We start from the raw sequence: 14,925 nt of genomic DNA, 5'->3' as shown, positions 1-14,925 counted from the left end.
GAAAGTCATCACTGAGCCTCAGGGTGAGGAGGGCAGGAATGCTCCTGCTTCTCGGCTGTTGGCTTCCGCCTTCCCCCTTGCAAACTCAGTTCCCTGCAGCGCGGGAAGCCTTTTAGGAATCGGAGTGTGGAACAGAGGAACGCTCTTAACAGTTCAGAACAGTGCCTGGCACTGAACAGGCGCTTGGTACATGTCAGCTAAAAGAATCAATGACTGAGTCTACAGAGAACGTCCTCAGTTTCAGAGGTTCCGATGCGCCCTCCCCCGAGTCCCTCGCAGCCCGCTGGACGCCACACTCACCCGGCTCCAAAGCTTCCTCTGGCTAGCCGCAAGCCCTCCGTTTCCTACCGCCTCCACTTCGAGAGCTCCGGGGGATGCAGCACCTCTAACCTGCACCAGCAGGGCTCCTTCTACAACTACGGGCCGAAAGCCAAAACCAAAGCGTGTGTCTCACTAGAAATGAAAAGAAGGTGGAAGGAGAAAAGAAAACTTCGCGCCAATCGGCGTGGCCCCGCCCCCAGACCGTCCCTTCGTTGCGACACCAACTAGCTCGCCCCGCCCACTCCGTACACTTAAGAGGGGCGCATGACGTACATCCGCTAACACGCAGCCGCCATCATTGATTCGATCGGCGACGCGGGGAGCGGAAGCCCTTTACACTGCGGTGTTTCCGGTTTCAAGATGGTCGCCTAAGCTGTTTAGTGAAACTTCTTCCACCTTTCTCCGTTCCTCTAGGTGCTTTTTCTGAACCTGGATGTGACGCATTAAAGGATCCGACGGAAATAGAATTGAAGGCATTCTAAAATGGCTAACCGTACAGTGAAGGATGCGCACAGCATCCACGGCACCAACCCTCAATATCTGGTGGAGAAGATCATTCGAACGCGAATCTACGAGTCCAAGTACTGGAAAGAGGAGTGCTTTGGACTTACAGGTAAGTGGAAGCGCGCGGAGCGCCTCTCAGCCCCCTTGTGGCCCATTTCTCCTGACCGAGCGCGGGTAGGACTAGCGACTGGCCTCTGGGGGTGGTACTGGAACGGAGTATGTCGATCATTCAGAAAAATTTTGAGTGCCTGCTAAGTGCCTCGTCTTGTGTTGAGTATTAGAGACACAGATGAATCTGATAAGGTCATATTCTGAAGGCTGTCTCAGCTGGGTGTTGTGAGTTATTCCGTATTTAATGATAGCAGGCTGGGTTGCAACAGTGTTAAGCTCAGGGATCCGGATATAACACTTTGACACAATCTGTTGAAAGTCTTTAAGGACCTAACGTTAATATGCCTGAAACCAAATTCATGATCTTACTATTCTTAGATCTGGGCCGGTTCCAGTATTTATAAATATCAGTGCTTCAGAGAAGTCTTCCAGGTAATCTTCCGATTTGAATTGTGGCTTTAAATCCATGTCCTGTGACAATCTGTGGACCTTGAGCAAGTCACTTTACCTTTCTTAGCCCTCATTTTCCTTACCTGGAAATAAGAACATTGCTAGAACTTTCTTCATGACTTGTTAAAAAAGGTTAAGTGAGATAATATGAAAAGCTTAGCAGGGTACCTATTTTATTATCCATTCTCAATGTATATTAGCTGTTGTCGTTACTGTTATTAATACACATTCGTTCTCCTAATATTACACTGTTGATGTATATTTAGGAGAACCAAAGCTTGAACTAACTCCACTCCAACTAGGAAGAGCTTAGCCCTAATATGTCACTGTATTGTTTTTGTTTTTTAGCTGAACTTGTAGTCGATAAAGCCATGGAGTTAAGGTTTGTGGGTGGCGTCTATGGTGGCAACATAAAACCAACACCCTTTCTGTGTTTAACCTTGAAGATGCTTCAAATTCAACCCGAGAAGGATATCATTGTAGAGTTTATAAAAAACGAAGATTTCAAGTGAGTGCAATGTTCAATAGCTAATATAAGTGGTTTAATTTTGGCGGTTCAGAATTGGGCTTTGGTTAAGAGGGGTGTACACAATGTATCTCATTTCTTCAGAGTTCCACTCCAGATTTTTGCTTTTGAGCCCTTGAGTTTGTATTTTTTGTTTGTTTGTTTTTTGTTTTGGAAACAGAGTCTCTCTGTGTTGCCCAGGCTGGAGTGCAGTGATGCGATCTCCGCCCACTGCAACCCCCATTTCCTGGGTTCAAGTGATTCTCCTGTCTCAGCCTCGCGAGTAGCTGGGATTACAGGCATGTGCCATCACGCCTGGCTAATTTTTGTATTTTTAGTAGAGATGGGGTTTCACCATGTTGGCCAGGCTGGTCTCGAACTCCAGACTTCAGGTGATCCCCTCCCCCCTGGGCCTCCCAGAGTGCTGGGATTACAGGCATGAGCCACCACACCCTGCCAAGTTTGTATTTTATCTGTTCTGATTGTATTAATCTTCTACTTTACTTTCTCAGTTTTGGTAATTTTTCCCTGAAAAAGGATTTCACAGATTCACTAAATACATATTAAGCAAAAGTGAGTGCCTGATATGTTGGTAGGCACTGGACGCTCAGGGGTGAAAATCAAACAACAAAAGGTGGTGGTTAAGAGGTATAAGATCTGGGTTCACATCCAGATTCTGTTGCCCATTAACTATGACATTGGAGAGGTTACTTAATTTTCTAAACTTTGCTTATCTGTAAAATGGTGACTATAATATAAGAGTGAAAGAAGGTAATGCATGCAGATCTCTGAACACAGCACTTGCTGCATGGTAAACACCTAGAAAATGTCAGCTTCTCATTACCGTATTACCGATTCTCGAGGAAATCACAAACAAGTATAGGAGACAGACATAATAGCTTCTTATGTGCCATGCTGTAAGGGCTTTGCATATAATAATTCATTTCACTTTCACAACAACCTTCTAAACTTTTAATCCCTATTCTACAGGAGAGGAAACTGAGGCACAGATTAATTAATTTTGCCCAAGTTCAAACAGCTAGTAAGTGGCAAATCTGGCTTCAGAGTTCATATTCTTTGCTACAGTATTCTGCTTCTCGTACAAAGAAACTATGACTTTCAAAAGCCTCCTAGTTACCCAAGAGGAAATTTAAGTAGTTAGATATAGGAAAAAGGGAAGAGGAACAACTCTTTTTTTTGTTTGAGACGGAGTCTCGCTCTGTTGCCCAGGCTGGAGTGCAGTGGCGCAGTCTCAGCTCACTGCAAGCTCCGCCTCCTGGGTTCATGCCATTCTCCTGCCTCAGCCTCCCAAGTAGCTGGGACTACAGGCGCCCACCACTACACCCGGCTAATTTTTTGTATTTTTACTAGAGACGGCATTTCACCGCATTAGCCAGGATGGTCCCGATCTCCTGACCCCGTGATCCACCTGCCTCGCCTCCCAAAGTGCTGGGATTACAGGCGTGAGCCACCGCCCCTGGCCGGAACGACTCTAATAAAGCATTAACAGCTAGAAAATACCTAACTTTTGTTAGGCACTTACTGTGTGCTCTGTGCTATACTTAGCACTTTCAATGCATTTCTTGTTTATATACCAAGCCATAAATTAGGTAGCATTATCTCCATTTTACAAGGATTGAGAAAACACATGATTTGACCAGTAGTGTCACAGACTTAGTAAATTATGGAGTCAGAATTTGAACCCAGATGACTTACTTTTTTCCAAAACCAGCAGTCATGTTTATGTGTACTTGTTCTTGTATTGTTATTAAATATATCTTCTTTCTGTTTTAAAATTCAATATATGGCCAGGTGTGGTGGCTCACACCTGTAATCCCAGCACTTTGGGAGGCCAAGGCAGGTGGATTGCTTGAGGTCAGGAGTTCAAGACCAGCGTGGCCAACATGGGGAAACCCCGTCTCTACTAAAAATACAAAAATAGGCCAGGCATGGTTGCTAACACCTGTAATCCCAGCACTTTGGGAGGCCAAGGCAGGCAGATCACCTGAGGTCAGGAGTTTGAGACTAGCCTGGCCAACATGGCAAAACCGGTCCCTACTAAAAATACAAAAATTAGGCTGGGTGTGGTGGCACATGCCTATAATCCCAGCTACTTGGGAGGCTGAGGCAGGAGAATCGCTTGAACCCAGGAGGTGGAGGCTGCAGTGAGTCGAGATCGTGCCACTGCACTCCAGCCTGGGCAACAGAGCAAGATTCTGTCTCAAGAAATAAATAAATACATAAATAAAAATACAAAAATTAGCTGGGCATGGTGGTGGGCGCCTGTAATCCTCGCTACATGGAGGCTGAGGCATGAGAATTGCTTGATCCCAGGAGGCGGAGGTTGCAGTGAGCCAAGATCGTGCCACTGCACTGCAGCCTGGGCAACAGAGCAAGACTCTGCCTTAAAAAATAAAATAAAATTCAGTATTTCTTTTGATTCTTAGAGTAATCCCGTGAGGTAAATAGGTTTTATTCTAGTTTTACTGATGATATATTTGAAAGTTGATCAATATGTATGATGTTCCCACAGCCATAAATGGTAGCATGGGAACTTGAACTCAGGTCTCCATATTTTAGCTGTCTTTCTTCTGCTGCATTCTACCTCCACAATTGCAGCTTTCTTACCTGCCAAAGAGAAGAACATGTTTATCCACTACTGTCATGAGAACAGCTAGTTGTAAAACTCAGGAACTTCTAGGATGGCCTGTTGTTTCACTGTCATCTGTCTCTCAGGTATGTCCGCATGCTGGGGGCACTTTACATGAGGCTGACAGGCACTGCAATTGATTGCTACAAGTACTTGGAGCCTTTGTACAATGACTATCGAAAAATCAAGAGCCAGAACCGAAATGGGGGTAAGTATGGTGCTAAGTATCCTGATTGTCATTTTTAAGCCAGTTTTATTTCACCAGTACTTCTACCTTTGCATTGTCATAGACAGTGTGAATGCTCCTCTTCATCTACATTGTTACTGTCTCTATGCAGGTTTTCCCTTGTCCCTCATGGGAGTTTTCAGTCTGACTACTAGCTTCGTGTTGGCCTTATCCAGCCTGCCTCTGTCTGTCTCCCTTTCTAAGTGCATCTTATGTTAATCCCTGCCTTGCATCATATGCCCCCTTTACATGTGCTCCATCCCAAAAGATCTAGCTGCAGAATGGCTTCTCCATAAAAACCTTCCCCAGCCCTCTCAGACAAAATTAGTTTTCCATATTTTACATCTTCACAGTTCTTTCTACTGGCCTCTCCTCTAACACTGTAATTCACACTGCAGCATATAAGACTACTCATTTTTATACAGGAATCCCACTGAAAAATAAGTATATCCAAGAGAGGCAGCTCCATACCTTCTACAAGGAGATTACTTAATGTGCTAAGGAGGGATTCCAGGTAATGCAGTCAAAACCTTTTCTCACTTGGTGTCATAACAGAAGATAGGAACATTTACCTTTCCCCCTACATGTATCATTAAACAGTAGAAGGTTAAGAATTTGGGGCCAAGCACGGTGTCTCACACCTTTAATCCCAGCACTTTAGGAGGCCAAGGCGGGCAGATCACTTGAGGTCAGGAGTTTGAGACCAGCCTCATCAATATGGTGAAACCCTATATCTACTAAAACTACAGTAATTAGCGGGGTGTGGAGGTGCACACCTGTAATCCCAGCTACTCAGGAGGCTGAGGCAGGAGAATCCCTTGAACCAGGAGGCGGAGGTTGCAGTGAGCCGAGATCACGCCGCTGTATTCCAGCCTGGGCGACAGAGCAAGACTCCATCTTAAAAAAAATAGAATTTGGTATTATACTTTAAACTTATTGATTCATTCATTGAATAAATACATATTAAGTGCCATTGACATGTCACATACTGTGCTATGTGGTGTAAATACCATGGTGAACAAGATGGACGTGGTCATGGCCATGATGGAGTTATTTATTTATTATTTTATTACGTAAAACTAAGAATTTCTGAACCTATTGACATTTTGGGTCATATAACTTTTGTGTGAGGATTGGCTTGTGCATCACAGAATGAGTAGCAGTATCTCTAGCCTCTACCCACTAGATGGAAGTAACACCTCCTTCTAAGTAGGGGGATGGCCATGTGCAAAATTGCCCATGGTTGAGAACCCCAGAAGTAAGGTAATGTTTACTATGGAAGTTCTCAAAAGCTATATATGTATATGTATGTGTGTATATATATGTGTGTGTATGTATGTATATACACACACATATATATACATTTTATATATAATATTTACATACAAATATATAAATATACATAACCATATAATTTATATATAACATAATTTATATATAATATAAATTGTCTGTAATCCTAGCTACCCAGGAGGCTGAGGCAGCAGAATTGCTTGAACCCAGGAGGCGGAGGTTGCAGTGAGCCAAGATCGCACCACTGCACTCCAGCCTGGGCAAAAGTGAGACTCTGTCTCAGAAAAAAATTTTTTTTCTAACTCTAGCCAAAAACAATATTTCCTTATTAAAAACACCTCAGCTCTGCCATATACTAGTAGTATAATCTTACGCAAATTACTTAAATTTAGTTTTCTCCTATGTAAAGTGAGGTTAATGATACTTTTATATATATATAAATGTGTATATATACACACACACACACACACACACATATATATACACATATAATTTTTTTTTTTTTTTTGAGACGGAGTCTCGCTCTGTTGCCCAGGCTGGAGTGCAGTGGTGTGGTCTCAGGTCACTGCAACCTCTGCCTCCCAGGTTCAGATAATTCTCCTGCCTCAGCCTCTTGAGTAGCTGGGATTACATGTGCCCACCACCATGCCCAGCTAATTTTTGTGTTTTTAGTAGAGATGGGGTTTCGCCATGTTGGCCAGGCCTGTCTTGAACTCCTAACCTCAAGTGATCTGCCTGCCTTGGCCTCCCAAAGTGCTGGGATTACAGGTGTGAGCCACCACTCCTAGCCAGTTCTCAAAAGCTATCACTCCATGTGCCATATAAGATACATGTTCTAAATTCAGAAACATTGCAGGTTCAGATGAGAAATTATATTTGAGTTATATGATCTCTTCAAGATCATCCCTACATAATTCAGGACTGTTTGTGCTTGTTTTTGTGTTTGTCTCCTGCTAATTGGGACATCTTCATTCATCCCTTAATCTCTTCTAAAGAGGCCTAGCACATAGATGTCCTGATATGAAGTCTTAACACTTCTTTTACTTTTTGGCATCTAAATCTGTTATTTCCAGGTTGTTCGCTCTAATGACTTTTTCTTGCAGAGTTTGAATTGATGCATGTTGATGAGTTTATTGATGAACTGTTGCACAGTGAGAGAGTCTGTGATATCATTCTGCCCCGACTACAGGTAAGAAATAAAAGTCTGTTACCAGAGTCACCCTTCTCTTCCTAGACAGGCAGACAGAAAAACACATACACACAGCTTAAACACTGAAGCCTGTGGATCTTATGGGTCCTCTTAATGAATAGTCTTCCTGTCTGGGAGTCCCAAGATAGTGGATTGGGAGTGAGAGGAAAATAGATAAAATATTTGAAGGGTAGGGCTTTAAAAGTGAATGGTTTAAAACAAGGAAACTTTGTTTTTCTCCATCCTTTTGTAGTTCACGTGCATGTGTGAGTTGTGCCTCCCTCAAACCTTGTTACAACGTCAGCACATTACCTGTCTATCATGAAAAAAGAAATTTATTCAGGATGTTACATCAAGGGTATTGTAGCTAGAGTAGGTAGGGATTTTTTAACTTCATGAACTTTTTTTTTAAACTAATCTTCATGTAAAAAGCCAGGACATAAAACAGATAAAAATGGGGCCAGGAGTGGGAGACTGAGCCCTTAATTCCTTAAACTTGCCTTCACCATCCTGCTTCCCTTTCCTAGTGATAAACGATTATCCATGAGGCATCTTTTCAGGAAATGAGTGTGATACAGCTCTCCTGTTCCATGTTGGCACTGTAGGGCATGTAGTGGAAAGAATGAGATTATAAATTTGAAAACCTACTTTGAGGGCCCAATTCTTATAGCAAGACAATGTCTTGCTGTGTTGCCCAGGCTGTTCTTAAACTCCTGGGCTCAAGGGATCTTCCTACCTCAGTCTCCCAAGGAGCTGGGACCACGGGTACATGCCACTACATTTAGCCATTTGGCATTTTTGAAACCAGCTTTGCCTCTCTGATCCTTAGCCACTCAAATAAACATTGCTAAGCCATATCCCAGATTAAAATGGAACCAGTTCAAAATGCATGAATATCAACAGCTCCCAAGATCCTGGGTCTACTGGAGATTTGGTGCTACTCTAGGGCTAGGCCTCTTCTAGTGGAACTGCCAGCCATGAACTTATTAGCCCTTGGATTTTCTCTGTGTATGAAGCCCTTACTTTTGGTTCTAGGCTATACCTATACTGATTGATATTCCCATGACTTTAGAGTGTAAGACACAGGGAATAGAGTCAATAGAAAACGAAGATGTTCTCTTCGGGTTTGTATTTATGTTTATAGGAGAACTTTGTAGATTTTAGGTCTATTAAACTTGTTAGGAAAATCTTGAACTGTCTTTGAAATGAAATTGCCTCAGCTGTTGCTCCTTGGAACCCTGAAGCCCAGTGTTGAGGTTTCAAGAAATAGGGGAAATGGCAACAACCCCTAACTCTCATCATGTTCTCTGTAGAAACGCTATGTATTAGAGGAAGCTGAGCAACTGGAGCCTCGAGTTAGTGCTCTGGAAGAGGACATGGATGATGTGGAGTCCAGTGAAGAGGAAGAAGAGGAGGATGAGAAGGTCAGGCACCTGAGACTTTTATGGTTGTAGGGGAGGGAGTAATAGAAAATGGGAATGGTTTTTTGTTTTTAGACTTTAATTTTTAACTCTATTGGCCGGGCGTGGTCGCTCAAGCCTGTAATCATAGCACTTTGGGAGGCCAAGGTGAGTGGATGACCAGAGGTCAGGAGTTCAAGACCAGCCTGGCCAACATGGTGGTGAAACCTCGTCTCTACTAAAAATACAAAAATTAGCCAGCGTCGTGGTGGGTGCCTGTAATCCTAGCTACCCAGGAGGCTGAGGCAGCAGAATTGCTTGAACCCAGGAGGCGGAGGTTGCAGTGAGCCAAGATCGCAACACTGCACTCCAGCCTGGGCAAAAGTGAGACTCCGTCTCAAAAAAAAATTTTTTTTCTAACTCTAGCCAAAAACAATATTTCCTTATTAAAAGCACCTCAGCTCTGCCATATACTAGTAGTATAATCTTACGCAAATTACTTAAATTTAGTTTTCTCCTATGTAAAGTGAGGTTAATGATACTTTTTTCCCCAAGACTGTTAAAAGTATTAAATAAGATTATAAACTTAAAGCCCTTAGCAGAGTATTGGCACATTATAATTGCCTAATAAATGGTGGCAGCTATTAAATACTTGGAAAGAAAGAACACTTTCATAATTGCACCTATCCTAAGGAATAAGCCTTGTTTAGGAGGGGGAAAATGTCAACCGCATAGTCATGTTCTTTCAGTACTAGTTACAGTGCTGAAAAGTTGAAAACAACCAAGCTGCCCAGTTGTTTCAGGAAGCAAACTTTTTTTTTTTTTTTGAGATAGGGTCTTGCTCTGTTGCCCAGGCTGAGGTGCAGTGGCTCACTGCATTCTCGGCCTCCCAGGCTCAAGCAGTCCTCCCATCTCAGCCTCCCAAGTAGCTGGAACTACAGGCACGTGCCAGCATACCTGGCTAATTTGTGTATTTTTTTTGTAGAGATGGGATTTTACCATGTTGCCCAGGCTGCAGATAAACTAAACATACACACATACACACACACAGGTCTGTTTCTGTTCCCTCTCCTATGAGTCATTTGGCTGTCTTACATAGCTCATAATAAGTTTTGTTAGTTAATAGGGTAAGTGCTTCCCTCTTTGTAGTCAGGTTACTGTGCTTTAAAGTCACATGGAGATGGACTTTGGGACAAGATGGGGCGTGAAGTATAATTAGTGTTCCTAGATGGCTCTTTATAAGCCTGTGCCTTTCAATGACCCAATCATCTTGTTTCCAGTTGGAAAGAGTGCCATCACCTGATCACCGCCGGAGAAGCTACCGAGACTTGGACAAGCCCCGTCGCTCTCCCACACTGCGCTACAGGAGGAGTAGGAGCCGGTCTCCCAGAAGGTAAAGCCTAGTCATTGGCCTTTTCCCAGAAGATTTTGAGCACTGTAGCCTAGAAGTTTGGATTTTAGAGAAGGAAAAATGCCCGTCTATGGAGAATGTTTGCCCAATATATTAGTTATCTGTTGCTGCAAAACAACCACCTATAAAACCTCATTGGCAGACAACAATAACCATTTGTTCCTTTCACAAGTCTGCAGTCAATGATTTAAGCAGAGCTTGGATAGGCAGTTTTTAAAGTACCTGTTCTGTTGTCGGCTGTCCACTGGCTGGTATGGAATTGCCTTAAGCTTGGATGACAGGGGAAATTTCTTTTCTCTGTGTCATCCTCTAGCAGGCTAAGTTGGGCATATTCTCATGGTAGTGGCAGAACTCAAGAGCAAACAAACCCGGTCATGCAAATGTTTTTCCAGTATCTGCTTTTATCACATTTGCAAATATCTCATTAGCCAAAGCGAGTCATGTCGCCAGTCCTAAAGTTAGAATGGGAGGGTGCTAGAGTTACGTGACAAAAGACATGGATACAGAGATGGGCGATACAGAGAAGCGTGAAGGATAAGATAGGGGCCGTTTTTGCAATCTACCACATCCAGTGCGCCAACCTAGGCTTTCTTCTTCCTCTCCTCTTTATAGGCGGAGTCGATCTCCCAAAAGGAGAAGGTAGGCCTTCAGTCATTTGTGATGAAGGACAGGGCTTTGGGGAGGGGGTGGTGGTATTGGTGTTGTATGTATATTGCTAACCAGATCTGGTAGTCTGACCAGTCTTTTCTACAGCCCCTCCCCTCGCCGAGAAAGGCATCGGAGCAAGAGTCCAAGACGTCACCGCAGCAGGTCCCGAGATCGGCGGCACAGATCCCGTTCCAAGTCCCCAGGTAAAGCTTGTGGGCCTTTTGCCACAGGTTGTCTTAACAAAGAAATGTAAAAGTAGTAGTTAGCCTCCTGCAGTACAGGAGTGCCTGACTGTACTGCCTAACAGAAAAGCAAGTGGACATAGAATTTGAAAATTAAGGTTCACAGCTTGACTGTCACTTATAAGCTTTGCTGATAAGGTTTGCTTTAGTTTTTTCATCTAAAATTGGAGGAATAAGATCTAACATAATAGTGAAAACCCAATATGATGTTTGTGAAATTAGTCATAAAGCCCTTGAATGTATATGTATTTGAACTGGTTTCATTACTACTTTCTTTGTTCCCTCTTCCTCCACTAATTCAGAGTTGCTTCCACTAAGAGGTGTCCCCTGCATAGGCCAAAAGAATATTAAGCTAATGGCAGGTATTTGGGGAGGTGAGAATGACAGTTTAATAAGAGTAGAAGGGTAGGATCTTATGCAATGGCCTTTTCTTCCCCAGGTCATCACCGTAGTCACAGACACAGGAGCCACTCAAAGTCTCCCGAAAGGTAATGAATTGACCTCTATTTTAACTTTACAGAAATAGTCCAAGTTACAACTAATTGGACCTGAAATTTTCTTGTTTTGTTGGGGGATGTTAGGAATTCTCCTTCATTACAAGACAAAATTGGTCTATTGCTTTGAGAATTACTGGGGTTAGATAACTTTTTCTTTTTTCTCTTTTTTGAGAACTGAGTTTCGTGCTTGTCTCCCAAGCTGGAGTGCAGTGGCGTGAACTTGGCTCACTGCAGCCTCTGCCTCCCAGGTTCAAGCTGATACCTGTTTTGCTTTGTTTTGCTTTACAGGATTGCAGCTTTGGATAATGGATGAGCTTTGGTCTCAGAAAACATGGGGTTTAGTCCCAAGTTTTAAAACTTAACAGTTGAGTGACCTTGGACAAGTCACTTTCATTTGATAAGATTTCATTAGAAACCCCCATGTGCCATATACCGTTGGGTGCACTTTTTTTTTTTTTTGAGACGGAGTCTCGCTCTGTCTCCCAGGTTGGAGTGCAGTGGCGCAATCTCGGCTCACTGCAAGCTCCACCTCCTGGGCTCACGCCATTCTCCTGCCTCAGCCTCTCGAGTAGCTGGGAATACAGGCGCCCGCCACCACCCATGGCTAATTTTTTATGTTTTTAGTAGAGACGGGGTTTCACCATCTTAGCCAGGATGGTCTCAATCTGACCCTGTGATCCACCCACCTCGGTCTCCCAAAGTGCTGGGATTACAGGCGTGAGCCACCGCGCCGGGCCTGTTTGGTGTACTCTTAACCTCTGAGAGGTCATTTCCTCAATGGTAAAATTTGGATAGTAATGCCTGACTCAAGAGTGTTGCTCTGAGTCAAAAAAATACCAAGCAGTTTAATGAATATTGAGTGTCAGCTCCATCCCCATCAATGTCAGCATACCAAGGTCTTTCTCAGGACTCCTTTTTTTTTTTGAGATGGAGTGTCACTCTGTCATTGAGGCTGGAGTGCAATGGCCCAATCTCGGCTCACAGCAACCTCCACCTCCCGGGTTCAAGCAATTCTCCTGTCCCAGCCTCCTGAGTAGCTGGGATTACAGGCGCCCACCGCCATGCTCGGCTAATTTTTGTATTTTTCTTAGAGACAGGGTTTCACCATGTTGGCCAGGCTGGTCTTGAATTCCTGACCTCAGGTCATCTGCCTACCTTGGCCTCCCAAAGTGCTGGGATTACAGGCGTGAGCCACCGTGCCTGGCTGCCCAGCTTCTTAATATAATTATTTATATGTGTTGCCATTTCAGGTCTAAGAAGAGCCACAAGAAGAGCCGGAGAGGGAATGAGTAATGGACTCAGTTTGGTTTTAGTCCACATGGCCTCCTGTGGATATGAGGATATCTGTATGTGGAAGGATTAAGATCTCCCCCAGGCAGCTATAAGAATATTTTAGTTTTTTTCTTATCAAGTTTCTCAACCTTTATTTTTAATGAAGGAGGTGCTGAGTTTTGTATCTTTTTAATCATAATCAACATCAGTTTTTGACCCAACTAACCTTGACTGTATTCAAACTTATGAGAGTATAAAGGATCTGGAGGTTGGGGATATGAATGACAAGAAAGGCTGTGGCCACCTGATGACCCTTTCCCTTTTTATTAAACCGGACACATCTGTTTCCCATTTCTCTGTAGTTTAGTTTTTGGTTTGTTGTGGTTGGAACTGCTTTGAGAATCCTGGGATTTGTGCTGCTGCTGTTATTCAAAGATCAAAGGAGTAAAACATAGTAGCTCCTAACTTTTTTCCAGCAGCAGCAAGTGGTAATAAACATGAAAACTGGTTTGTAGCAGTTTCGAAAGAATAGAATGCATTCAAATGTAAGGCTGCTTCTGGATCATTAAAGCCAGTTTCATCAAACAGTTCAACAGAGAGCGGCACTTAATACCCTTTATACAGCCCATTTTTTCATAGTTTCATTTGTTCTTGCCCACAAGCTTGAAATCCAGGTTAAGGTATCCAGCCTTTATCATATAAGCATTGACATTATCCAGGCCTAGTCAGTAGCAGTAGGGTAACAGGATTGAAAAAGATTTGATGGAGAGGAAAGTATCTAATATTAGTCATGGTTTTGACCTAAATTGCTAGACAGTCGTGCCATTCACAAAGTCAGAAAATACAGCAGGAAGAGACAGCTTTTAGAGGGGCAGAGAATTAGAGGATTGTGGTAGTAATGAAAATGATGCATTCAGTTTAACAAGTTTAATTTGAGACAGCTATGGTATAGCTAAAAACAAAAGCCCATAAAGTTGGAGATAGGGACCAGAGTTTAACATAGCGATCTAGGCCAGAATTGACAATGTTTAAGTAATTGTGGAATCTGTCAATAAGACTTCCCAGAGTGTTTATATATATCAGAAATGCACACAACAGAACCATAGGCAGCACCAACACAGGAAGAAATAGAAGTCACCTATTGAAAACTGGAATGGCCCATTTAGAAAGACAGGAGAATTAGGAGAGAGTGAGTGAAAGAAGCCAAGGGTCAAGAATGCAGAAGCAAAGGAAGGACTAAAAAGCCTCCACGGACATCGATAATCAAGAGATTATTAAGATCTTTGCTAGAAGAGTTCCTTTACCTGTACTTAACTCCCTTAAAAAGAGAAAAGTGATGGAATGACTTCCTGCAACGGTAGTCCCAGCAGGAACTGTGAAGACCAGCTGCCCTGCAGGATCCAGTTTTTCTTGGGAGGTTGTATCTGGTCATAAGGTAAACATTCTATATATTCTATGCCTGCTCTAGAATTGAAAGACTTCTGCAGCAGTATTAAAGCATTTTTTAATCTTATTTGAGCTTTCATATTCTTCAGTGATTCCTTTCATAATACCTGAGTTAATAAAAGTGGTCTGAAAGAGCTCTTACGGTTTCTGATAGACCTATATAGGACTACCTTTTAAGATTAAATATAAGCATCTCTACGTAAATGTATTAGTGTCATAGCAGTTATTTATGAAAGTGATCTAGGTAGAAAGAAATGTCTTCTGGCATGGACAGAAATGACCCATGGACCAACCAAGCTGTCATCCAGTACACTCTTAAAATAAAACTTTGTCTTAAAATATGTTTTAAAGTAAAAATAAACCCACGCACAAAGCCCAATAAATTTTAGTAACAGAAATAAACCTCCCTAAACAAACATTAAAACATACTTGTTTAGACGTATGGTAATATGTGGACCAAAATTGAGGTACCACAGCCAATCAATAGCAGGAAGGAGAATGTCCCTATTCTTTAATTAGAAGAAGGAGGTAAGAGTAAGACATGTTGCATGTCTGTAGATACCGTTTTGATAAAATTACACAGGAGATGGAGCTTGAGGACAAACCTTGCTGTAAGGCTCTTTCTGTCATCTATGTGCTTGCCTATGGATGAAGCATTTTAAACTTTTTGACTACAGCATACATTTTAAAAACGTATTTTACATCTTACCTCTGTACACATCTGTATTCTGTACTGAGACAAATTTCAGGAAAGAATACT

At 42.7% G+C, this 14,925-nt stretch overlaps 3 protein-coding genes and 1 pseudogene across 6 annotated transcripts in view; 2 read left to right on the top strand and 2 right to left on the bottom strand.

The window, feature by feature from the left end:
• Window positions 1-661, bottom strand: part of ORC1 (origin recognition complex subunit 1) — a 31,786-nt gene extending 31,125 nt beyond the window's left edge. Inside the window, exon 1 of one of the 2 annotated variants that reach the window (XM_019019005.4) lies at window positions 301-661. The gene's annotated coding sequence lies outside the window, so the exon portion shown is untranslated. The remainder of the gene's footprint in view (window positions 1-300) is intronic. The other variant, XM_019019012.4, reaches the window with a different exon arrangement.
• Window positions 623-14,232, top strand: PRPF38A (pre-mRNA processing factor 38A). Of its 3 annotated transcripts, XM_055348988.2 has the most exons (11): window positions 857-934; window positions 1,315-1,368; window positions 1,735-1,894; window positions 4,628-4,749; window positions 7,164-7,249; window positions 8,563-8,673; window positions 9,930-10,042; window positions 10,673-10,699; window positions 10,814-10,911; window positions 11,390-11,438; window positions 12,698-14,232. In XM_055348988.2, the coding sequence occupies exons 3-11, from the start codon at window positions 1,758-1,760 to the stop codon at window positions 12,738-12,740; spliced, it is 786 nt and encodes a 261-aa protein (XP_055204963.1). In that variant the 5' UTR covers window positions 857-934; window positions 1,315-1,368; window positions 1,735-1,757; the 3' UTR covers window positions 12,741-14,232. The 3 variants fall into 3 exon arrangements, with proteins under 3 accessions (XP_004025852.1, XP_055204957.1, XP_055204963.1); XM_004025803.5 differs by lacking the exon at window positions 1,315-1,368 and having other exon boundaries at window positions 623-934; XM_055348982.2 differs by lacking the exons at window positions 1,315-1,368; window positions 10,673-10,699 and having other exon boundaries at window positions 798-934.
• The window catches only part of TUT4 (terminal uridylyl transferase 4), a 143,649-nt gene continuing 134,278 nt past the window's right edge, over window positions 5,555-14,925 (bottom strand). Inside the window, exon 32 of the transcript XR_008667871.2 lies at window positions 5,555-5,664. The gene's annotated coding sequence lies outside the window, so the exon portion shown is untranslated. The remainder of the gene's footprint in view (window positions 5,665-14,925) is intronic.
• LOC115932600 (uncharacterized) lies at window positions 7,491-7,571 on the top strand (annotated as a pseudogene).

The sequence above is a fragment of the Gorilla gorilla genome, chromosome 1 (assembly GCF_029281585.2).
Source record: "Gorilla gorilla gorilla isolate KB3781 chromosome 1, NHGRI_mGorGor1-v2.1_pri, whole genome shotgun sequence".
Taxonomy (NCBI): Eukaryota; Metazoa; Chordata; class Mammalia; order Primates; family Hominidae; genus Gorilla; species Gorilla gorilla.
This window is presented reverse-complemented; position numbering and strand designations above follow the sequence as displayed.

What these genes read in the sequence shown, in the direction of transcription:
- PRPF38A (XM_004025803.5), top strand. Translation starts at nt 805, where the DNA reads ATGGCTAACCGTACAGTGAAGGATGCGCACAGCATCCACGGCACCAAC. An exon ending in TCATTCTGCCCCGACTACAG is followed by an intron (nt 7,250 to 8,562) that starts GTAAGAAATAAA and finishes TGTTCTCTGTAG; the next exon opens with AAACGCTATGTATTAGAGGA. An exon ending in ATCCCGTTCCAAGTCCCCAG is followed by an intron (nt 10,912 to 11,389) that starts GTAAAGCTTGTG and finishes TTTCTTCCCCAG; the next exon opens with GTCATCACCGTAGTCACAGA.